Consider the following 19081-nt stretch of genomic DNA (forward strand, 5'->3'; position numbering starts at 1 on the left):
CAAAATGTATATGTCACAGGGTAGAATAAGTTAATAATGGTAGTGAAAGTTCTTTGATGGATCAAATCCCTCATTTGTTTAATTAGTAAGAAAATTTCGTGGACGAAATTTCTCTTCAAGGTGGAAGAGTTGTCACACCCGAATTTTTGAGCAAAAACTTGGCAATATGGAACGACGAACCCTAAATTATTTTATATGTTTTAATTAGATCCTACGATATCCTATGTGTATCGAATTGAAAACATTTTTGGGGATGAATTGGGCATTAATGATGATTTCAAATTTTTCTAAGGGGTCTGTTGAGAAATAATGGCTTGTTTCTAATATTTTGTTTTAATTTGGGTTAGTGCTTGTATGGAAAGGGTTGAACAGTCAATAAGAGAATGACTATATAAGGAAGAAAAGAAAAAAAAGGGGGTCATCATCTTTCTTTCTTCAACCGAAACACAGAAGAGAAAAATTGAAAAACTATTTTTGAGCTTCGACAATCGGCTTCTGCATGAGAAGTGAGGGAGTCAAGCTCCATGTTGGAAAAAAAATATATGTAACAAAGTAGCTTAATCAAAGGTCAAATTTGAAAACCGGTAACATTATTATACTTTTCTGTGTCTTTTGATTTTGAAAGAAAGTAGTGAACTACGGATATCCGACTAAATGTTGGTTGTGGATTGTAAGGAAAATAAGCATGTTAAGTAGAGAGTATACTCTACATGTTGTTAGAATTTGATTGTCTTACTCATAAATGTCTCACAGTCGGTTCTATATGGTCATTACTTTTTAGTCGACGAAGACAAAGAGGGACCAAACAACAAGGGGAAAGTCAAGCTAGTAGGTGATACGTCCTTGAGGTGTTTTGTTGGTGAGCTCCTAAACACAAATCTTCACCGTTTGTCTTATATGTCTTTATACTGTGATGTTTAGGTTGTGTATTATGCTTATAAAAAAGTGTTACCTTGTCTTGGAAAAGTTGCCACAATTGCAGATGTATGTTACAAGATAAGGTACATATTGGTTGTGAACTCAATTCATGGAATTAATGATTTGTTTGATGGGTACAATGTTATGTGTATGAAGATTTCTAATTTGTCCGTCAGTTACTCTGAATATCTAATGTTTTGGGTGAGATTTCTATTGTAATATTGATGTATGTTAAGTTGGTGTACAAAAGTGTGCCTAGATGTAAGCATAAGTTTGTTGTATTGATGAATAGTTTCTAAGAAAATCACTATTGATTACGATATATTTTTGAATGCTTGATATGTGATATTTTGATGAAAATAAATTATATACGAAGTATGGAAGTATGGAGGGATGTAATGATGGATGAATGAATAAGGAAATGTCATGTTTGGCACATTGTGCCACATGCTATTTGGCTTTGTGTAGATTCTATTAGACTATATGGAGATTTATGTGCACAAGTATGTGATAAACCTATAAGGGTTCTTCTCAAGAATGTGACTCTGTGGAGTCCAAGGCTCTAAGCCTCACGTTTGTATGCAAGTCTTATAGCTATAGGCAAAAGTATGAAGCAAATGTCCACATCGACTATCTTTCAAGTAGGAGTCCACATGAACTATCTTTCAAATAGGAGTCCATATGAACTATCTTTCAAGTAGGAGTTCGCTTGGACTATCTTTCAAGTATGAGTCCACATGAACTATCTTTCAAGCAAGAGTCTGTATGGACTATCTTTCAAGCAAAAGTCTGTAGGAACTGACTATTGATTATGAATTCTCAAGTCTAAGGTCTCCAAGGTATATTTCTACAAACATAAGTCTGCCAAGAATGAGTTCACATGCACGAATTCGCATATATGAATCCACATGTATGAATTCGTATCTATGATTCCACATGTATGAATTTGTATCTATGAATCTGCATGTATGAAATCAATGCATATGCACAAGTGGAGTCATCTTACAAGATATAGTAGTGCACGAATGATGAAAGTGAAAAATCGTGTCAATATGTAAAATGGGCTAATTTGTAAGTTGTGCCAATGCGAATGATAAGAGTTCACCACGATCTGCCCTCATACAAGTGATGTCAAACATGAGACCAAGCCTTTAAAGTCATGTCATATGATAATATCATGATCGGGATTGTTATATTAAAAATTCACTAAGTCCATTCGAACTTATGTAGCTTCTTGTTATGCTTTTTAGGTAAAATGGGCTATACGAGACCCTGGAGAGGGACTAAGATAGAATCCACCGAGCCTGTGTAAGCTTGTTCCCCTCAACTGGAATATGCATATAATGGGGGCGACCTGTGGGTTGAGCCTTAGGATAAAAAATTCTTGTAACTGAGTTTGAACAACATTGTAGTTATTCCAACATAGGTTGATTGTTACAATTTAAAAAAGTTATTATTGTTAATCATCATTGATTCGCATGTTAGTGTCCCAAACTAGAAATTAGTATGATCGTAGCAATTCTGGTTTGGTTGGTTGATCAGCCAAATGATTGGGATGCTACTCTCACCACCTCTTTAGGTCACAAATCGTCTATCACTAGCACCATGCGAGGTGTGATCATCTCACCACCTCTCCAAGTAAATACAAAGGATATCACGTGTGAGCACTCTCTACTCCTTCGATATCTTGCGAAGTGGTCTATACTCGAATTGATCCCATCATGCTTCGCCGCCTCGCAAGAGATGTGCAAGCATTGCTCACTCCCTACGATTATACCTTTCTACCAAAGAGACACATCTAAGGGTACGCTCCGAGCCTAAAAGGTGGAACATGTCATATGCATGTCACCTAGTTATTGCATGTCACCTAGTTATTCCCTAATGCGTCACATTAAAGAACCTTGCCTTACAAATACAGAAGAATGGCTCTCAAGAAAGGGGAACGAAAAAATCAACCTTAACTAATTGAGTTTGTTAATAAATCATAATTAAAGGTAAATACCTTGAATAATTTATTTGTAGCCAAGATTTTAATTGATTTTGGTAAAATAAATAGCTAAACAAATTTAATATTTATAAATGACACATGTCATGCAAATATTGTGACAAATGTCACATTATAAAAATATCCAGATTAGAAACTTACCATATATGCAAGTATATCTCCTAATATAATATATATATATGATATATGATATTATTTTTTTATATATTAATATATTCAGGGGCGAAGCCAGAACAATCTTTTTGAGGGGCCGAATGAAATTTTAATTTTTTATAGTCTATATCTTTATAATTTTTAAATAATTAAATCAAATTTTTATAATTTTAAGGGGGCCAAAGTACAATTTTATCTTTACTAATTTAAATTTTTTTTTAAAAATTTAAGGGCTTAAATAGTAGTTTTATATTATAAGGGAGTCGGGCCAATGCCAGCCCCCCTCTAGATTTGCCACTTAATATATTTATAATTTCATATTATTTTTTATATTATAAGCGATTTTGTATTATATGTTTATTTTTTTCATATTTTATTTATGCCACGTCCAAATTCTTAAAATATGCTTTAAACTTCTATATTTTTCATGCATTTGGGATTTAGTCCACTCTAAATTTCAGAATTTTAGTTTCTTACTTTTTAAATTTCTTCAAAATTAGGTCCAATTGTTAATTTTATTAAAATTCTTTTGTTAAATTCATTGGTGTGATATTTTGAAATTAAAAAAAAATATTCACTTGGTACCCATATAACAAAAAAAAGTTATGAATCTAAATTAAAAATTAATGATAAAAAAAATTACGAATAATGATAAATTTAACCCTCAACGTTTACATTTTTTGTCAATTTGACCTTTATTCTTTTTTGAGGTAAATTTAGTATTTAACTTTTCAAAAAGAGACAATACTTTTTTAATGTAAATGTTGACTAAAACATTAATTTTTAGCAATATTCTGGAGCAACTCGCATGGAAATTCACTCGTACTACAAGTTGACATAGAATTATTTATCTTATATGTCATGTCAACAAATTATTTAAATTTTCTAAAATGTTTTAAAAATTTTTTAAAAAAATGCAAATTCTCATGCAAGTTGCTATGTTTAAAAATTTAATGTTTTAGCAAATATTTCTATTAAAAATAATAATTCAACTCTTTTTGAAATATTGATGGTCAAATGACTCTTTTTAAAAAATTGAGGGTCAAATTTAGCTAAAAAAAAAGAGAGCCAAATTAACAAAAAAAATTAAAACATTAAGGACTAAACTTCCCATTATATCATAAAATTATAGTATTTTTATAACGGTAAAATTATATTTTAATCTCAAAATGCTAACTAGAGGTGTGCTTGGGCCGGGCCGGGCGGGGTTCGGGCTGGGCCCATACAAAATTTTAGGCCCGTTTTCTAGGTATGGACCCGGCCTGGACCGAAATATAGGCCTAAAAATTTATCCAAGCCGGGCCCAAAATAAAATTATTAAGCCCGAGCCTAGCCCGGCCCGGCCCATATTAAATTTTTTTAGCCTATTTCATTAAATAAAAAATTTTAAAATATAATAAATCAAATACATTTAAAAATATAAAAACAAATATTAAAACAAGAAACAAATAAAAATGAGACTAAAACAATTCTTAAAATAATACACAAATTGAAAATACAATAAAAAGTGGTTATATTAAAATTAAAAGTAAAATGTAAATATGATTAAAAATAATATATATATATATTTAATATATAATTCGGGTCGGGTCGAGCCCAGGCCAAAAAAATTTTACCCGAGGCCCGACCCGTTTTCTAAACAGGCCTAATTTTTTGGCCCAAACCCATATTTCGGACCTATATTTTTTACCCGAACCCTCTCAATTTTTAGGCAGACCTTCGGATCGCCTGAATAGCCCGACCCATACACACCTCTAATGCTAACTAATGAGTTTCAATTTCAAGCTTTTGCTGCAACACTTTAATGACCTCACCAAATTTAGGTTGCAAAGTGTTTTCAATCCTAAATTACCTTCTTTGTCTTTCTTTACCCTAATTTATGAGAAAAACCATACTGTACCCCAAATAATTGATTATAACATTTAACCCCTAATTAAAGTCTATGTCTTGAATTGCTCCTTTGCACCATGTTTTTAACACGAGAAAGTGAAAGGTGTTGATTTTATGACCCCAAAAATCCCTTTAATGCCAACTTCTTCACTCAACTTCACCATTTATATGCTATTTATTAGGGCATTAGTTGATGAATTGTGTTAATGGTATACTCCACATTAAATCTATTTACAGGTCGAGTTTTAAATATTATTATAACATTATTTTAAATATTATTATTGTTATTATTTAAATAGTAAAACAAGATAGTGACTTAAGCTTGATTCGAGTTTAGAAATAATTTTTTTAATTTCAAATTGTGACATGGTATAATTCAAAGGTAAAGGGAAAGGGCGAGTACGAACTTAGCCCCCTCCCCAAAACTAGAAAAAAAAGTATGTTTGATAAAATTTTAAATTAGTAAACAGTAAAATTATACTTTGCTCTAAAAAATTAATAAAATTTTTATTTAATTATATTTTAATCCTTATAAAAATATATAATTTAATTTTAACCCTTAAAAAAGTCGTAACTTCGTTGATATAAACCCAAATTTTATTATATGAAAAGTTATTTAATATTTCTGGTAATAAATTTTCACATACATAATTATAATTTATTTATAAAATTAATAAATAAATATAATAAATAATGAGATATGATGTAATATTAAATATCTCTTGTAATTATATTTTAGAATAATTATTTTTATTTTACTAAATTTCTTCGAAAAGAATAATAGAAAAAAAGGAAAAAGAAAAAAAAACAAAGAGTCAATAACGGGCTCGGCCGGCTTTGTTGAGCCATGTCGTTGACCGAAGTGGGCCGCTCTGGCTCGGCTCATTAGAGCCTGAAAATGAAAGCTGATAAAAAACGATGCGTTTTTAATTCATCAAGAAATTAAATTTACCCGTAAAAAAGGAAAAATTACAAAGCAAAGTCCTCCATTAACGAACATCTTCTGTTTTATTCCTCGATCTCTTTGAAAGCTTTGAAAAAATAAAAATAAAAACAAAAATAAAAATAAATCCATTCTTTCTCTCACTCTCTCTATTGATGAAAAACAGGGAGAGACAAACATCGAAAGAGTAACGAAAGAGAAAAGATCTTCCCCAAATCGAAGAGGTAAAATTTTCATAGAAAATAACGTTTCTCCAATTGATTCATCATTCATGTAATGAAAGGAAAGAAAAAGACCAAGTTGTTGTGGTGTTTTTTTGTAAGAGACATGGGGATGTTGTGGTTTCATTATCGAAAGAGAGTGTATTTTGTAATGGGTAGTAGTTAAAATTTGTTTTCTAAGGATTCTTGTTGGGCTTTTTTTCTGTTCGTATGTCACTTTAATGCATCCTCTTTTTTCACCTAAATAGAAAAGGAAATCTTCTATTTGTTGTGTGTGTTTTTTTCGGTGTCTCTCTGGGTATGCTTTGCTTTCACTGTAAGAGCTTCTGGATATTTTCTGATTTTAATTTCTTTTTAATTGGATTTTTAGATCTTGAAATGTGGGATTCTTTTGGGGTATGCTTTTGCTTTTTGTAGACGTTTTGAGGATATTAATGGGTTTTGTTTTAAATTTCTGTTTCAGGGATTGGATTCTCGAGGCTGGTTTTGGCAATATGGAACTGGGTATTGAACTGTAATTGAAGAATGGGTAGACTGTGAATTTTGGGTTGGTTTTGATCTTTGGTGTCAAAGGGGTTTGTGCGTACAAATGGCTGACATAGCAGGTTTACAAGAAGCAGCGGGGTCTAGATTTAGTGAAGTGGAGTTGATTGGCAGAGGATCTTTTGGTGATGTCTATAAAGCGTAAGTCTATCTCAATTTCTTTTGTTATCATTCTGCTCCAGTACTTTTGCATTTTTATTTACATTTTGTTATAAGAAAAGAACTTCAGACGAATATAATAGTGTTACTCTTGATTGATGTATTTGCATGCATTTTAACTTTATTGCTGGTGTTTAATTTAGGAGTTGCTTGGTGTTTGCTAGGGGTAAATTAGCTGTTTGATGGTAAATATTACCAATGGTACTGTTGAAATTAAATCTTTTAGAGTCTAACTAAGTTGAAAATACATCGTGCTCCTAAGATTTGAATTTGTACTTTTAATTTAAATATAAATGAAAAAGATCTTCCCATAAGTGTGGGGAGAAAGGAGCCTCAAGGGCAATTGGGTGCTGAATTACTGAGCTATAAATTGACCATTAGATCTTATACACTTCAGGGAGGAGTTTATGAAGACCCCTGCTAACTTTATGATCCCTAGAATAGGTTTATTCAATTAAGTTTGTTCTTTTTTATACTGAATGAGTTCTGTAATCTTTAAACTCTTGGATTATCCTAGGTAGGCACATTAATTAGTCTATGTTAATAATAGATTAGGCTTAGAATATGTCTGATGCAAAAGGAAGAACTTGTGTACTGTCTAGGAACATTGTGAATTTTTTATGAACTATTGGAATGAATTGCAAGGTTGCAAATATTGAGTGTCCTCAAGAAACTGAGTTTTAGTTGTGGTGTTTAAAACCATTGCAAAGTGTTCTCATTTGAAGCTCTGTTGGAATAGAGCCCTTTATTTAATAACTCATATCTGTTTTTGCTTATCAAGGAAAACTGTTTTTTGGTCTCCTTTTCTTGAGTTTTGCTCAAATAGATTAGGCTGACACTTCAGAAAGAGGATGCTGTAGTCAACCATTTTCCCTCTTAGTTATTTGTTTACTTGTCTATTTATTTAATGGTGTGTTAAGGTAACCTTAATTATATGAGAACACATAATTTGAGGGCTTGCATATCAGTTATGAAATCTATATTTGTAACTATTACTCTCCTGGTCTGTTGGTAATTGTTATAGGACTGACGTTGATTCTTTCTAAATGAGTTAGAGAACGGACATTCTATTTGATGTTCCAGGCATATATGGCACCTTATCTTATTTGACTATGTAATGTAACTGCTAGTTATACTGCAAGACCTTTATGACAGGTTCTTACCCATAATCATGTTAGATATGCTATGGCTGTTTAAATCATGAATCATGATTGATGAAAATGAGAAGGATAGCTGATGCCTTGCTTGATGTTCAGGTTCGATAAGGAACTGAAGAAAGAAGTTGCTATTAAGGTTATCGATTTAGAGGAATCGTAAGTTGATAGCTTTGCTATTTTTGTTTAATTTATTCCTCATATATTCGAGTTTTAAAGGCAGGTGGTTGCTGTGTGCAAGAAAGTCTTGTTTACGATCTTCCATTCATTTTCCATTTGTTTAAATATTAACTTGCTCTCTTTCCCTCATCTCCCTCTTACTGACAGTCTCTATGTAGACTAGTGAGTTTTTCTGGTGAGAAAACCACCTTTTCTTGGTAAATAAGCATCAGTAGTTTGTATGTGTTAGCAAAGCAAATTTATCTTCCCATTCATCCTTAGAAGTCCCATTATATATATCATCGACTTGCATGGGAGTTTGCTGATGCATTTATTTACTGCAAGTAGACTTGGAATGTAACAACTTCCAATTGCTTACTGTTTATTTTGCTCTTCATATTTCAACTCTTTCTTATGCATGCTTTATTTTTATTTTATTTTGCATTTTGCAGTGAGGATGAAATTGAGGACATCCAGAAGGTATTGCCTTACTTTCTTACGAGCTAGTATCCGAAGTTTTTAACAAATAGGTTACTAGGTCTTTCATATGTGTTCTTTTGGCTCCAGGAAATTTCTGTTCTGTCACAATGTCGTTGTCCATACATCACAGAGTATTATGGTTCCTATCTTCACCAAACTAAACTATGGATAATAATGGAATACATGGCTGGTGGTTCAGTTGCTGACCTAGTAAGTTACTTCTATCATTTGCTTCTACACGTTTGGTGCATGATATCTAATTGAATATTAATGAGGAAGTTTTGCTTCCAAATAGATATGATACCTCTTTTTCACTCTGTTTTTGACCAAGATTTTGATAAAGATGAAAGCGGCCATAACAAAGACCATTGCAAATATTCCATTAAGAAATAAATTACCAAGTGTCATTGATAAAGATCATGCAATAAATAATAATGGATTGATTTGTTATTGCTTGCTGTTTTCTTAGTGAACCTAAGGACTTGATTTGGTGGCCTTTTTCTTTTCTTTTTTCTATCTATATTTGCCATATGGATCAAAGTCTCTTGAACATGAACTGCTATTGTTTTGCTTTGCTTTTGATTTTACTCTTCCTGTTTTATTCTTCTTTTTCTTCCTTTTTTTTTTGGGGGGGGGGTGATTGTTGCAGGGGACAAGAGTGGTTAAAACAGTGTTCTTTCTATTTAAAAATTATTTGGAGATAGTGACGAAAAAGATGCTTTTGAGGGTTTTGTAAATGATTCACTTGTATTTCAACTAAGAATACAAAGGTATATATACAAATTATGTAGACCTAACTAAGGAAATAATAATCTATACAATAGATAGAATCCTTAATAATTAGCAAAATACAATCCCTAAAAATCAGCCTATTAAGGCTGTCGACAGTCAACATTATCGATAACATGATAAAAAATTCTTTAGAACTACCTTTAAGTGCTAAATGTCAACTGAAGTAGGTGATAACTTTGAAGACGTCACCACCATCTTTCCTTTTAGTAGCTGAAAATTCTCTTTTGTGCTTTTAGCTCCAATTTCAAGGCATTTTCTTTGCAGATCTTGGCAGTCTTTTTGTTTAATTCTGTTCTATGCATACAATCTCTGATTTGATTTTTTTCCGGGGTACAGTACAACCACCAATCTTCTCATACTTCTTTGGTACTAATCTTTGTCTGCATATATTGTGTTGTGCACTTGCTAGTTATCTGATTTCATGGGCTATGATTCCCGAATAACGTTTATTTGTTATGGAATGCTTACCGTGACTCTTTATATGCAGCTCCAGTCAGGCCCTCCGCTAGATGAAATGTCAATTGCGTGTATTTCACGGGATTTGCTGCATGCAATTGAATATCTACATAATGAAGGAAAGATTCATAGAGATATCAAAGGTTGTTTTCTTCACTTGTTCTTAACAATAAATATAGTTTTCACAAAGATAAGAAGAAAATTTTAGAACATTTGGTTTTAGACTATAGGCATGTGTCCTGTGTTAAATTTTTTCTCATTTATTTTCAGCCTTCTTTTAATTTCTTTAAATGTTGTATGGATTTATTGCTTTATCCTTTGTTAACTGACAAAATTTTTGTTATCCCTATTGGCAGCGGCAAACATTTTATTGTCCGAGAATGGTGATGTTAAGGTACTTGTCTTAAATGGACTCATGTTAATATGACTACTTTGCATTGAGTGGATATGAGTGTATGTTTAAGTGGATGAAGGTTGCAAGTTAATTTTATGGCCTTGTAACAGGTTGCAGATTTTGGTGTTTCAGCACAATTAACAAGGACGATATCACGGAGAAAGGTGCAGTATTTTGTTTAAGATGCATCATTTCTCCAATTAGCCAGAATGCCGTTTTTTAGGCTTTACTGCTGCTTTTTTTTAAATATTTCTATGGCTTTAGTAACTTTGTGATTTCTCTCTCTCCACATCTCTCTATACATGATCTTATGATGCTAATATAAAACCCTTTTTGATAGGTTTTAATTTACTAGAATTTTTTGTTTGTATCTTTCCATTTTGAATTGAAGGTTCACATTTGATCTGACTCATCTAGTTTCTGAAAAAAGCTTTCACCTTAAGGTTTTAAACTAGAATTTAGTTTCTTAATAGCTATTCCATGGTTTTTACTCCATGAACTAGAAAATTGAAAATAAATAGCTTCTAATAAAATGAAAGGTAAGGTTTAGGTGGTCAAGAATGGAAAACGAATATTTTCTGGAACTTAAAGCTTGACATGGAATTGGAAATGGCAGGGTTCAATTTTGTAGTGAATGCAAGTGATTCTGGATAACAACCTCTTTGTTTTTAGTTCTTTTTTTTTTTTTTTTTTTTTTGTACACTCCATTTCTAACTATTATCTGCATCTTTCTATCATTAAATCTGGAATTGTATTCTCTATGCAAACTATTTTATCTAATGGCTGTTTTAGCATGGTAATTGTACTATTGCCATTTGCCATCCATTTGATTTTTACCTACAGTTTATTCAGTGTTGCTAGGGCTGGTTGTCTTAGAAAGAAATTTGAAATGATATTTATTGAAGGATTAAAATCAGCCTGAGTTCTATTTACCCCACTAGTGATAATTTCTTAATGCAGTGTTACAGGTGGTCTCTGATTGTCATATCATCATCAATGAACTAATATGGTTAACAATGTTCAGACTTTTGTAGGGACACCTTTCTGGATGGCACCAGAAGTGATTCAGAATTCAGATGGATACAACGAAAAGGTACTTCTAAAAACTGTGCTTTGGAATTTTTCTCAAGTTGCTCCTATTACCTGCCATCCATTTGCTTATCCTCTCCCTCTTAGGTACATATGCATGGCCTTCAATATATTGTATGCTAAGCCTTGTTAAATTATGAGCATTCCATCACTGGGGCGCTTTTCTGATACAGGCTGATATATGGTCTTTGGGCATAACTGTGATTGAGATGGCCAAAGGAGAACCTCCACTTGCAGACCTTCACCCTATGAGAGTTCTTTTTATTATTCCGCGAGAAAATCCACCTCAGGTAATTTCAATAGCTTTTGTTGTCATGAAGTTTATATCAAATGATTTATTCTTATGTTCCCATTCTCATTATGGAATGATCACATTTATGGTTTCAATGTAATCAAAATTTCTATCCCACAGTTGGAAGAGCATTTTTCCCGCCCTATGAAGGAATTTGTTTCCTTATGTTTGAAGAAAGTACCTGCTGAGGTAAGTAATTATGCTTTCATGTTGCTTATCCCTGTTTCCTTTCGCTTATCACTCTTTTGTAATGGGAACAGAGTCCTTTCCATTTTATAATGTTAGAGATGTGATTGTCTATTCATGGTAAATTATGTTTTGAAATGGTATTCTTTTCTTCTGGGGCACTCAACAAATTCCCTTTGTGTTTGGAGAACTTTTCTTTTTCTACATGTCGTAAGAGGAAACATATTTTGTGTTTGACCCCAATTAGTAGGGTAAGGTGTAAGTAATTGAGTATAGATAAGGTTAGAAAATGGACTGTTTTGGTATCTAGTTTCCCCCCAAACTCTATCAGCCACCAATTAAAATGCAACATTACTGTTGGTGTTTTGGTGTCTAAAACTATTCTGATGTCTATAGGCGATCATGGTTTTATCGGCTTAATTATTTCTGAATGCTCTAAATTGTCTTATGCTTTTCTTTAATATGTTTAATATCAGAGGCCTAGTGCCAAGGAACTTCTCAAGCATCGTTTTATCAGGAATGCTAGGAAGAGTCAGAAGCTTCTGGAGAGAATTAGGTACCCTCTTGAACTTAGGGTTTCATAACCTACATATGAATGGAATCTGTATCTGACAGTTTTGAGATGTCAAAGCACCTTGGAACACTATGCTTATGGCATTAGTAATGTTTCTGACATGCCATGACAAGAGGATGTTAAGTCCAGTGTATCAATCTTGCATTGTTTATTGTAGTAAAGATGCTTGTGTTTCGTGTTCTCAATAGAGAGCGCCCAAAGTACCAATTAAAGGAAGATGGAGAAAATGGCCCCATGGCTGTAGGAGAATCAACCGACACTTTGAAGGTGACGAGAGATATAGGAGGTGACGGAACTGTTCGAGCTAGGTGAGTTTATTTTGTTGATTAACAGCGCTTCTTTGTATCTCGGTGGGATTCTTACTGACTTGTTTGATCAGCAGTAATCTGGGAAAAACATTTAAAAGTGCTGGGTGGGACTTCAGCATTGGTGGATCAAATAGTACAGGTACTGTCCGAACTGCTGCAAAACCTCCTCAGATTAGAGAGAGGAAACTAGAAGCTTCATATAATCAAGCAAGACCGAGGACTCCAGAAAGTGGTAATGCTCTTAGTGAATCTAGGGAAGCTTCCTTTGGAAAAGGTGCTAGGGAATCATATCACAATGAACATCAGGATAATGACCATGATGTAAGGTTCTCTTTCTCTTTCTGTCCCACACACACACACACAACGTGAAGTAATTCCAACTTTGCATTGCGTCATTGCTTTTGACATCATAAGTTTTTCCTTTTTGTTCTATGCCCTTAATAAAAAGATGTGTTTTATGGGATGATCTAGCGGCTTCAAAGCCCATTCTTCTAACATTGACTAGATTGACTTAGGCTTGATTATGTTTTAATGTATGATTGACTTTTTTATTTTTTATTTTTTTTTTGAGAATTCTTTTCTTGTTTGACATTAATGTGGCTAGAAATTAAGTTCACTATATGCATTGTTGTCAAAGGCACAAGGCAAACCTAGGTGAGAGAAGCTGATATTGCTTCCTGAGTGAAGCAGGGTGTAATATTTATATGTTTTTATATATACAAAATAAGCTTTAAGATTTATAACTATATTCATAAACTCAAAAAAGTGGTCCACTTTTATCCTACAAAACATGAGACATTTGCCTTATTCTTTTGGCCAATATGCATGATTTGTTTATAATCCCAAGTTTGTTATTGAATGCTCAAATACTTAGAAATAGAGAGTTCGATAGTGTACTTATTGAATGCTCAAATACTTAGAAATAGAGAGTGCAATAGTGTACCTTTTATCTTTTACTATTATAGGTACAGTTAATGATAAGACATAAAATTTAAAGAAATGCAAGATCTTCAGTCAGGCTGGCTTTTCTTTTGCGCCTATCACCTTGTAGAAAAATGCAATTAGGTGCACCAAGCATGTGCCTTGCCTGAAAGAGTCTGAGGCAAGTTTTATAGAGTTTCACTTTAGCGTCTAGCCATCTGCCTTTACACAGACTATAAGAAACTTTTACCTCAGATCTTGTTACATTGTTTTTGTTGCTCTATTCCCAGGATGAAATGTCTGTCAGTGGGTCGGGAACCATTGTCATAAAATCTCCTAGAGGATCTCAATCATCTGCATTGTTTCGTGACTCAAGCTCCCTTGTAAGCTTCCTTCACTTCAAAGTTGTCTTCACAAAAGTATTAAGGAGATAAAGTTTGTATTGCTTTCTTGTCTTGACCATTGATTTTATTAATTTTAATGTGTTGTGTAGTCTAGCAGCACATATGAATCTTTTGAAGATGCTTCTACCAGTGGAACTATTGTGTTACGTGGCCAAACTGATGATCCTGATTCTCCACGAACCCCAAGATCCAGGCAAGGAATTCAAGATAGAACTTCGAGTGCATCAGTTGAAGATAGCGCATCAAATCTTGCAGAGGTGGTTTTTAACCGTAAACGTTTTGATATTCCTTGTTTGGTTGTGAATTATAATGTTATAGAACCTGCATCATTAATTAATAATTGATACTGATATGTTTTATGATGTTGCAGTTTTGCTATTGTATATCTCTAACATGCACTTGTTTGATACTTTACTTATTGTTCTTAATTCTGTCTTACAAGAAATACTCAAATCATTCTTTAGCTGGATTTCTCCTGAAGCCTTTCACTGTATAATGTTCTTATTATTTGATATGCAAATTCCTCTTGTAGAATCTGAGTTTAGCATTGAACTTGAATTTATTATTAGCTTCCAGATTGAGAGTGTATCATCATGCTTTCTATCGAAACTCATCTTGTAATGTCAATTCAGGCAAAGGCTGCAATTCAAGCAGGGTTGAGGAAAGCAAATGCTAGGGACAGGTCTTCAAGGAGCAAGCTTAATAGTCCTGGCCATGAAAACAGAAGAAAAGACCTAACAAGTAACTGTTCTGATTCGTCTAGGTAAGCCTGATAAACTATGTTACTTGGACTCGATTGTGATTGTGAGATATGGGTATGTGCCCAACATATATATGTTTAATTTTTCATTTCTTTTTTCATGTATGTGGAGGGTCCCTGAATGATCATATCTCCGTATGCATGTCCAAAAATATGTTTAACATGGGTACTTCAAGAAAGATGATGAGTTTGAGCAACCTAATAAAGAAATTAACTTTTTACATCTTCAAATGCAGAATTTTATATATCTTTGGTATTTGGTTGTGTCATTTTCTCTGAAGTATTGCATTTCAATTCCAGCGGTTCTCGTGAATATTTTGATGCACCCAAATTACTTTCGAGATCAAGCCAAGCTAGTAATGATGAAGAAAATGCTAAGATAGCATCAGCATCTGTACCACTATCAATGTTACTTATTCCTTCTCTAAAAGAGGTGCGTACGATATACATGTTTTTTTAGTTTTTCCTTGCTAATTAGTGTGATAGAGGTAACATCCAAATATTCTTCCAATTTAAGTAATCTTTAACCCAGAGGGTGCATTAAGATGCTTATCAATTATCAAGTATGCAATATGTATAACTTAGGCTGTGCTTGGTAGAGAGGAAAGAAAATTAGAAAGATGAAAAATTAAAGAGGTAGAAAAATAGAAAGATGGAAATATAAATTGTTCGTTCCATGGTTGTGCTTGGTAGGAAAGATGGAAAATTTGAAAGATAATGTAATTTTCTTTCCATCCATTGCTTGATAGAATTGAAAAATGGAAGGAAATGAAATAGAACATTTGAAAAATGCATAATTTTGAATAACATGGACCTCTCTCATTTTCTCCCCTCTCATTCTTCCAATTAGGAAGGGTTGGGTTCTATGCATTAGGATGGAAAATGATTCTCTGTCCTATCTTCTTTCCTCTTTACTTCTTTTCCGTACCAAGCACACTTGAAATTTATATTTTTCCCACTTTTCCACTCCCTCTATCCATCCCTCAACTTTTCCTCCCAACCAAGCACACCTTTAAGTCTTGGTAATAACTCTAATTCATCTGGATCAAAGTAGCCTTATAATAGTAACTGAAGTGAAACAAGACTCCAGACCTGCTTCTGTCAGTGGGTAATCATGAAAATTGTCTTAAGGTGCGAGGAAAATTTCAGACTGTGAGATAGGATGTTTGAAATAGTTTTGACTCGTGGAATATTAATCTAAGGTGAGCAACTTAATATGAGTAAACTCGTGAGGAAGTCTAAAACAGGTGATTCAAAGAGCGACCTGTGAGTATATGTGTGTGTTCAAAGCCATTAATTCATATTAAGAACTTCTTTGGGAACATGATTCTATGATGTATATGATATGGATGCTTTTATTGCAATAGGAGATTTAGTTTTATTTATTTATTATATCAGGTTTTATTAAGAGTTTTAGTTTTACTTATTTTCTCGACCTGTGACTAGATCCTACACCAAGACGCATAACAGTATACTTCAATTTCCTCTATTACTGTATCAGCTATCAACATTTGTTAAGTCTGAATTAGATTTGTTATATCTTAATAGTTTTGTCAATGCACATAATGTAGGTCATTGCTGATGATTCAGAAGGGTCAGTTGTGCGTGCAGTTACGAATTCCCTCATAAACATGGAGCGTGCAAAGCCTGGATCTTGTGAAGCTCTTGTTCGCAAGTTGCTCGAGCGATTGGCAAGGTTATAAACTTTTTATTTTCTATTCCCATGGTATTGTTCCCTTTATATGTATTGCACTGTCTTTTAACACGATGGAACTCAAGCAGAGGTAAAATTTTGCAGCTCAAAGGAATCTTCCATGAAAGATATGCAGGAGCTGGCCGCTCGCAAGTTCAATAAGGGAAAAACAACTCCTGAAGATGCACAAAATGCAAACCCAGAAACTGAGAGTCGAAAAAGGCAGCAGCATAAAGAGCTTCCTTCAAATTCCAACTTGAGCCCACTTGCTAGATTTCTACTTTCTAGGTTTGTTGAAATATTACTTCTTGACTAGACAAATGATTTTCTATGATAGTCTTAAGTGTTGGATATGGGTATGTTCAATTTTTTCTTTGAGAGTTTTTGGAGGATCATATCCTCAATCCTTGTCAAAAAAATGTGTTCGGCAGCAATGTTGAACATGGGTCTTTGAAGAAAAACAAAAAGTTGGAGCAACATTGGCACTAAACTGTAGGAATAATTGATGGTAAACAATTCGATATCTAGCACTACCCGATCCTATTTCTACTGATTAGATTTGGTATCCATAGTGGATTCAAAACGATTCAGACAGAAACCTTCAGATCTCCAATATCTGAATCGGCTTTGAATATGGTTTGGACTTAGGATAATGTTGAACACCAGAATGGTTCGTTTTCATATGTTTTGAAAGTTACAGATCTAATCCGCAGCCATGTCTAAGTAAACTGTTTTTGTGATGTGATAATGCAGATGGCAAAGCCAAACATGAGGTGGAGATATCAACCCAAGATTTGATTATATCTCTGTTTTGTAGCGTGTTATTTTCTTTCATGCATTTGTTATGATTTTGATTGTACATAACCTTTTTAACAAATTGTGTATTTGTTATCCCTTTTGATTAAATTCTCTTTCTACATTTTTGTTTCTTGAGGTGCCAATTTTCATGTATACTTTATTTTGCTTTACAACATGTAATCTCAACAATATTTAATCATTTATTAAAAATTTACTTTTTTTCTCGATTTGATTATATTCAATTTTTTTTAAAAAAAATTAATCCATTTTTAGTGTTTTTGGATGTCATCTTTTCATGGCTTAACGTACTTAAATTATTTTTTTTAGGGTAAATTACAATAAAGTTTTTTTTTTATAAAATGACCACTCAATTATGGTTTTAGTTATTGAATTATAAAAAATTATAAAATGATAATTTAATTAATTGTCTTTCATCATATGGTTAATGTAAAAATTTAGTTGGGTGATCATTTTGTAATTTTATACAATTGGGCAATACAAAAAATTTATTAATAATTAGATGATATTTTGTAATATTTTATAATTGAATAACTAAAAAAGAAAAAAAAAACCATAATTAAGTGATTATTGATGTTTCAAGTTGATAGTTAAATAATTGCATCCCTGAATTTCATCATAACAATACCATGTAACACGATTTTCTTCTGGAATTGATGGGAAGAAGAGAGAGAAAAGGGGGAAAATAGAATAAATGAAACAACGTAAAAAAAGGAATAAGTTAGCTGAAATATTTTAATGGAGATAATATTGAGTAATAAAAGAGTAGCTTAAGAGCCAGAAAAAGTTCAGAAAAATTAGTATAGTTTAATTGCCAATATGTTTGTAGGTTAAAGATAGTTTTTTTCTTATTTATGTCTGAAAATTTGAATCTCAAATTCAACTACTTTAAGAAAAATGTTCAAGAACAATAAAATCAGAATGAATGCAGATATTGATGTTTTTATTATTTCTCTGTTTTCTTTCTTCTTGATATCTGATCATTTTCATGAATTGGAGGTCTCAAGACCATCGGAAAAATGTTATGTATTTACCAGCTGAAATTCAACTACTTTAAATGATCCAAATTCCAAGCTTTCCATATGTTAGGTAAAAAATGTGTCATTGTTGCAATACTTCCAGTTTCAGCACTGTAGACTTCCAAAGATCGATAAAACACAAGAATTAGAGCCACAGCTGCTATGAATTTTAAATGAGTTCTTGCATGTATCTATACCAGACTTTAATTAAACTGGTGTTACGAGCTAACCAGAAACTTGGTTGAAAAACAAAATCTAAAATACCTTGTCTTTTACAAACAAATATGATTACAAGGATATTTATATCTTCTATATCAAATCCTTAAAAGAAAACACAATACCAAGCTTGAACCTTGAACCTTAAAAAAGTGTCAACAAATACTCCAAAGAGGCATTGACAATTTCAATTTTAAAGATTAATATATTTTTTTTTCTTTCACCTGCTTCACATAATCTAGTAAACATTATGCCAAACACATATATGTTATTTAAATCAATCAAAAAAAAAAAACACACCAATGCAATCTCCATTCATTTCCAGGTAACATCAATTTAAGAATATCATAGCTATGTTATTCAGTGTTAAATCGGAGTAACATAATATCAGTGATTTTCAGCCATGACCAACATTCAATTATGGCAAGTTTTACACATAGCAGCATGGCAGCACAAACTGGGTTGAACCTAACTTCTCAAGCTTAAATGGAGAGTGCTTTTAATCAACAAATATAACAAATCACTACACAACACTT

General features: G+C 32.7%; 1 protein-coding gene across 3 annotated transcripts; it reads left to right on the forward strand.

Moving 5' to 3' along the window:
- Positions 1-5935: 5935 nt before the first annotated feature.
- LOC107948762 (serine/threonine-protein kinase 24) lies at positions 5936-17413 on the forward strand. 3 transcript variants are annotated; one of them, XM_016883404.2, is made up of 21 exons: positions 5936-6133; positions 6594-6814; positions 8089-8145; positions 8598-8625; positions 8713-8835; positions 9905-10016; positions 10230-10267; positions 10378-10431; positions 11292-11360; positions 11530-11646; positions 11769-11837; positions 12311-12390; positions 12597-12716; positions 12791-13037; positions 13928-14020; positions 14131-14298; positions 14674-14804; positions 15102-15234; positions 16373-16497; positions 16600-16782; positions 17248-17413. In XM_016883404.2, exons 2-21 carry the CDS (start codon positions 6720-6722, stop codon positions 17264-17266), a joined length of 2061 nt encoding a protein of 686 aa, XP_016738893.2. In that variant the 5' UTR covers positions 5936-6133; positions 6594-6719; the 3' UTR covers positions 17267-17413. The 3 variants fall into 3 exon arrangements, with proteins under 3 accessions (XP_016738893.2, XP_040966786.1, XP_040966785.1); XM_041110851.1 differs by lacking the exon at positions 5936-6133 and adding an exon at positions 6162-6446; XM_041110852.1 differs by lacking the exon at positions 17248-17413 and having other exon boundaries at positions 16584-16782.
- Positions 17414-19081: the final 1668 nt, after the last annotated feature.

The sequence above is a fragment of the Gossypium hirsutum genome, chromosome A04 (assembly GCF_007990345.1).
Source record: "Gossypium hirsutum isolate 1008001.06 chromosome A04, Gossypium_hirsutum_v2.1, whole genome shotgun sequence".
NCBI lineage: Eukaryota > Viridiplantae > Streptophyta > Magnoliopsida > Malvales > Malvaceae > Gossypium > Gossypium hirsutum.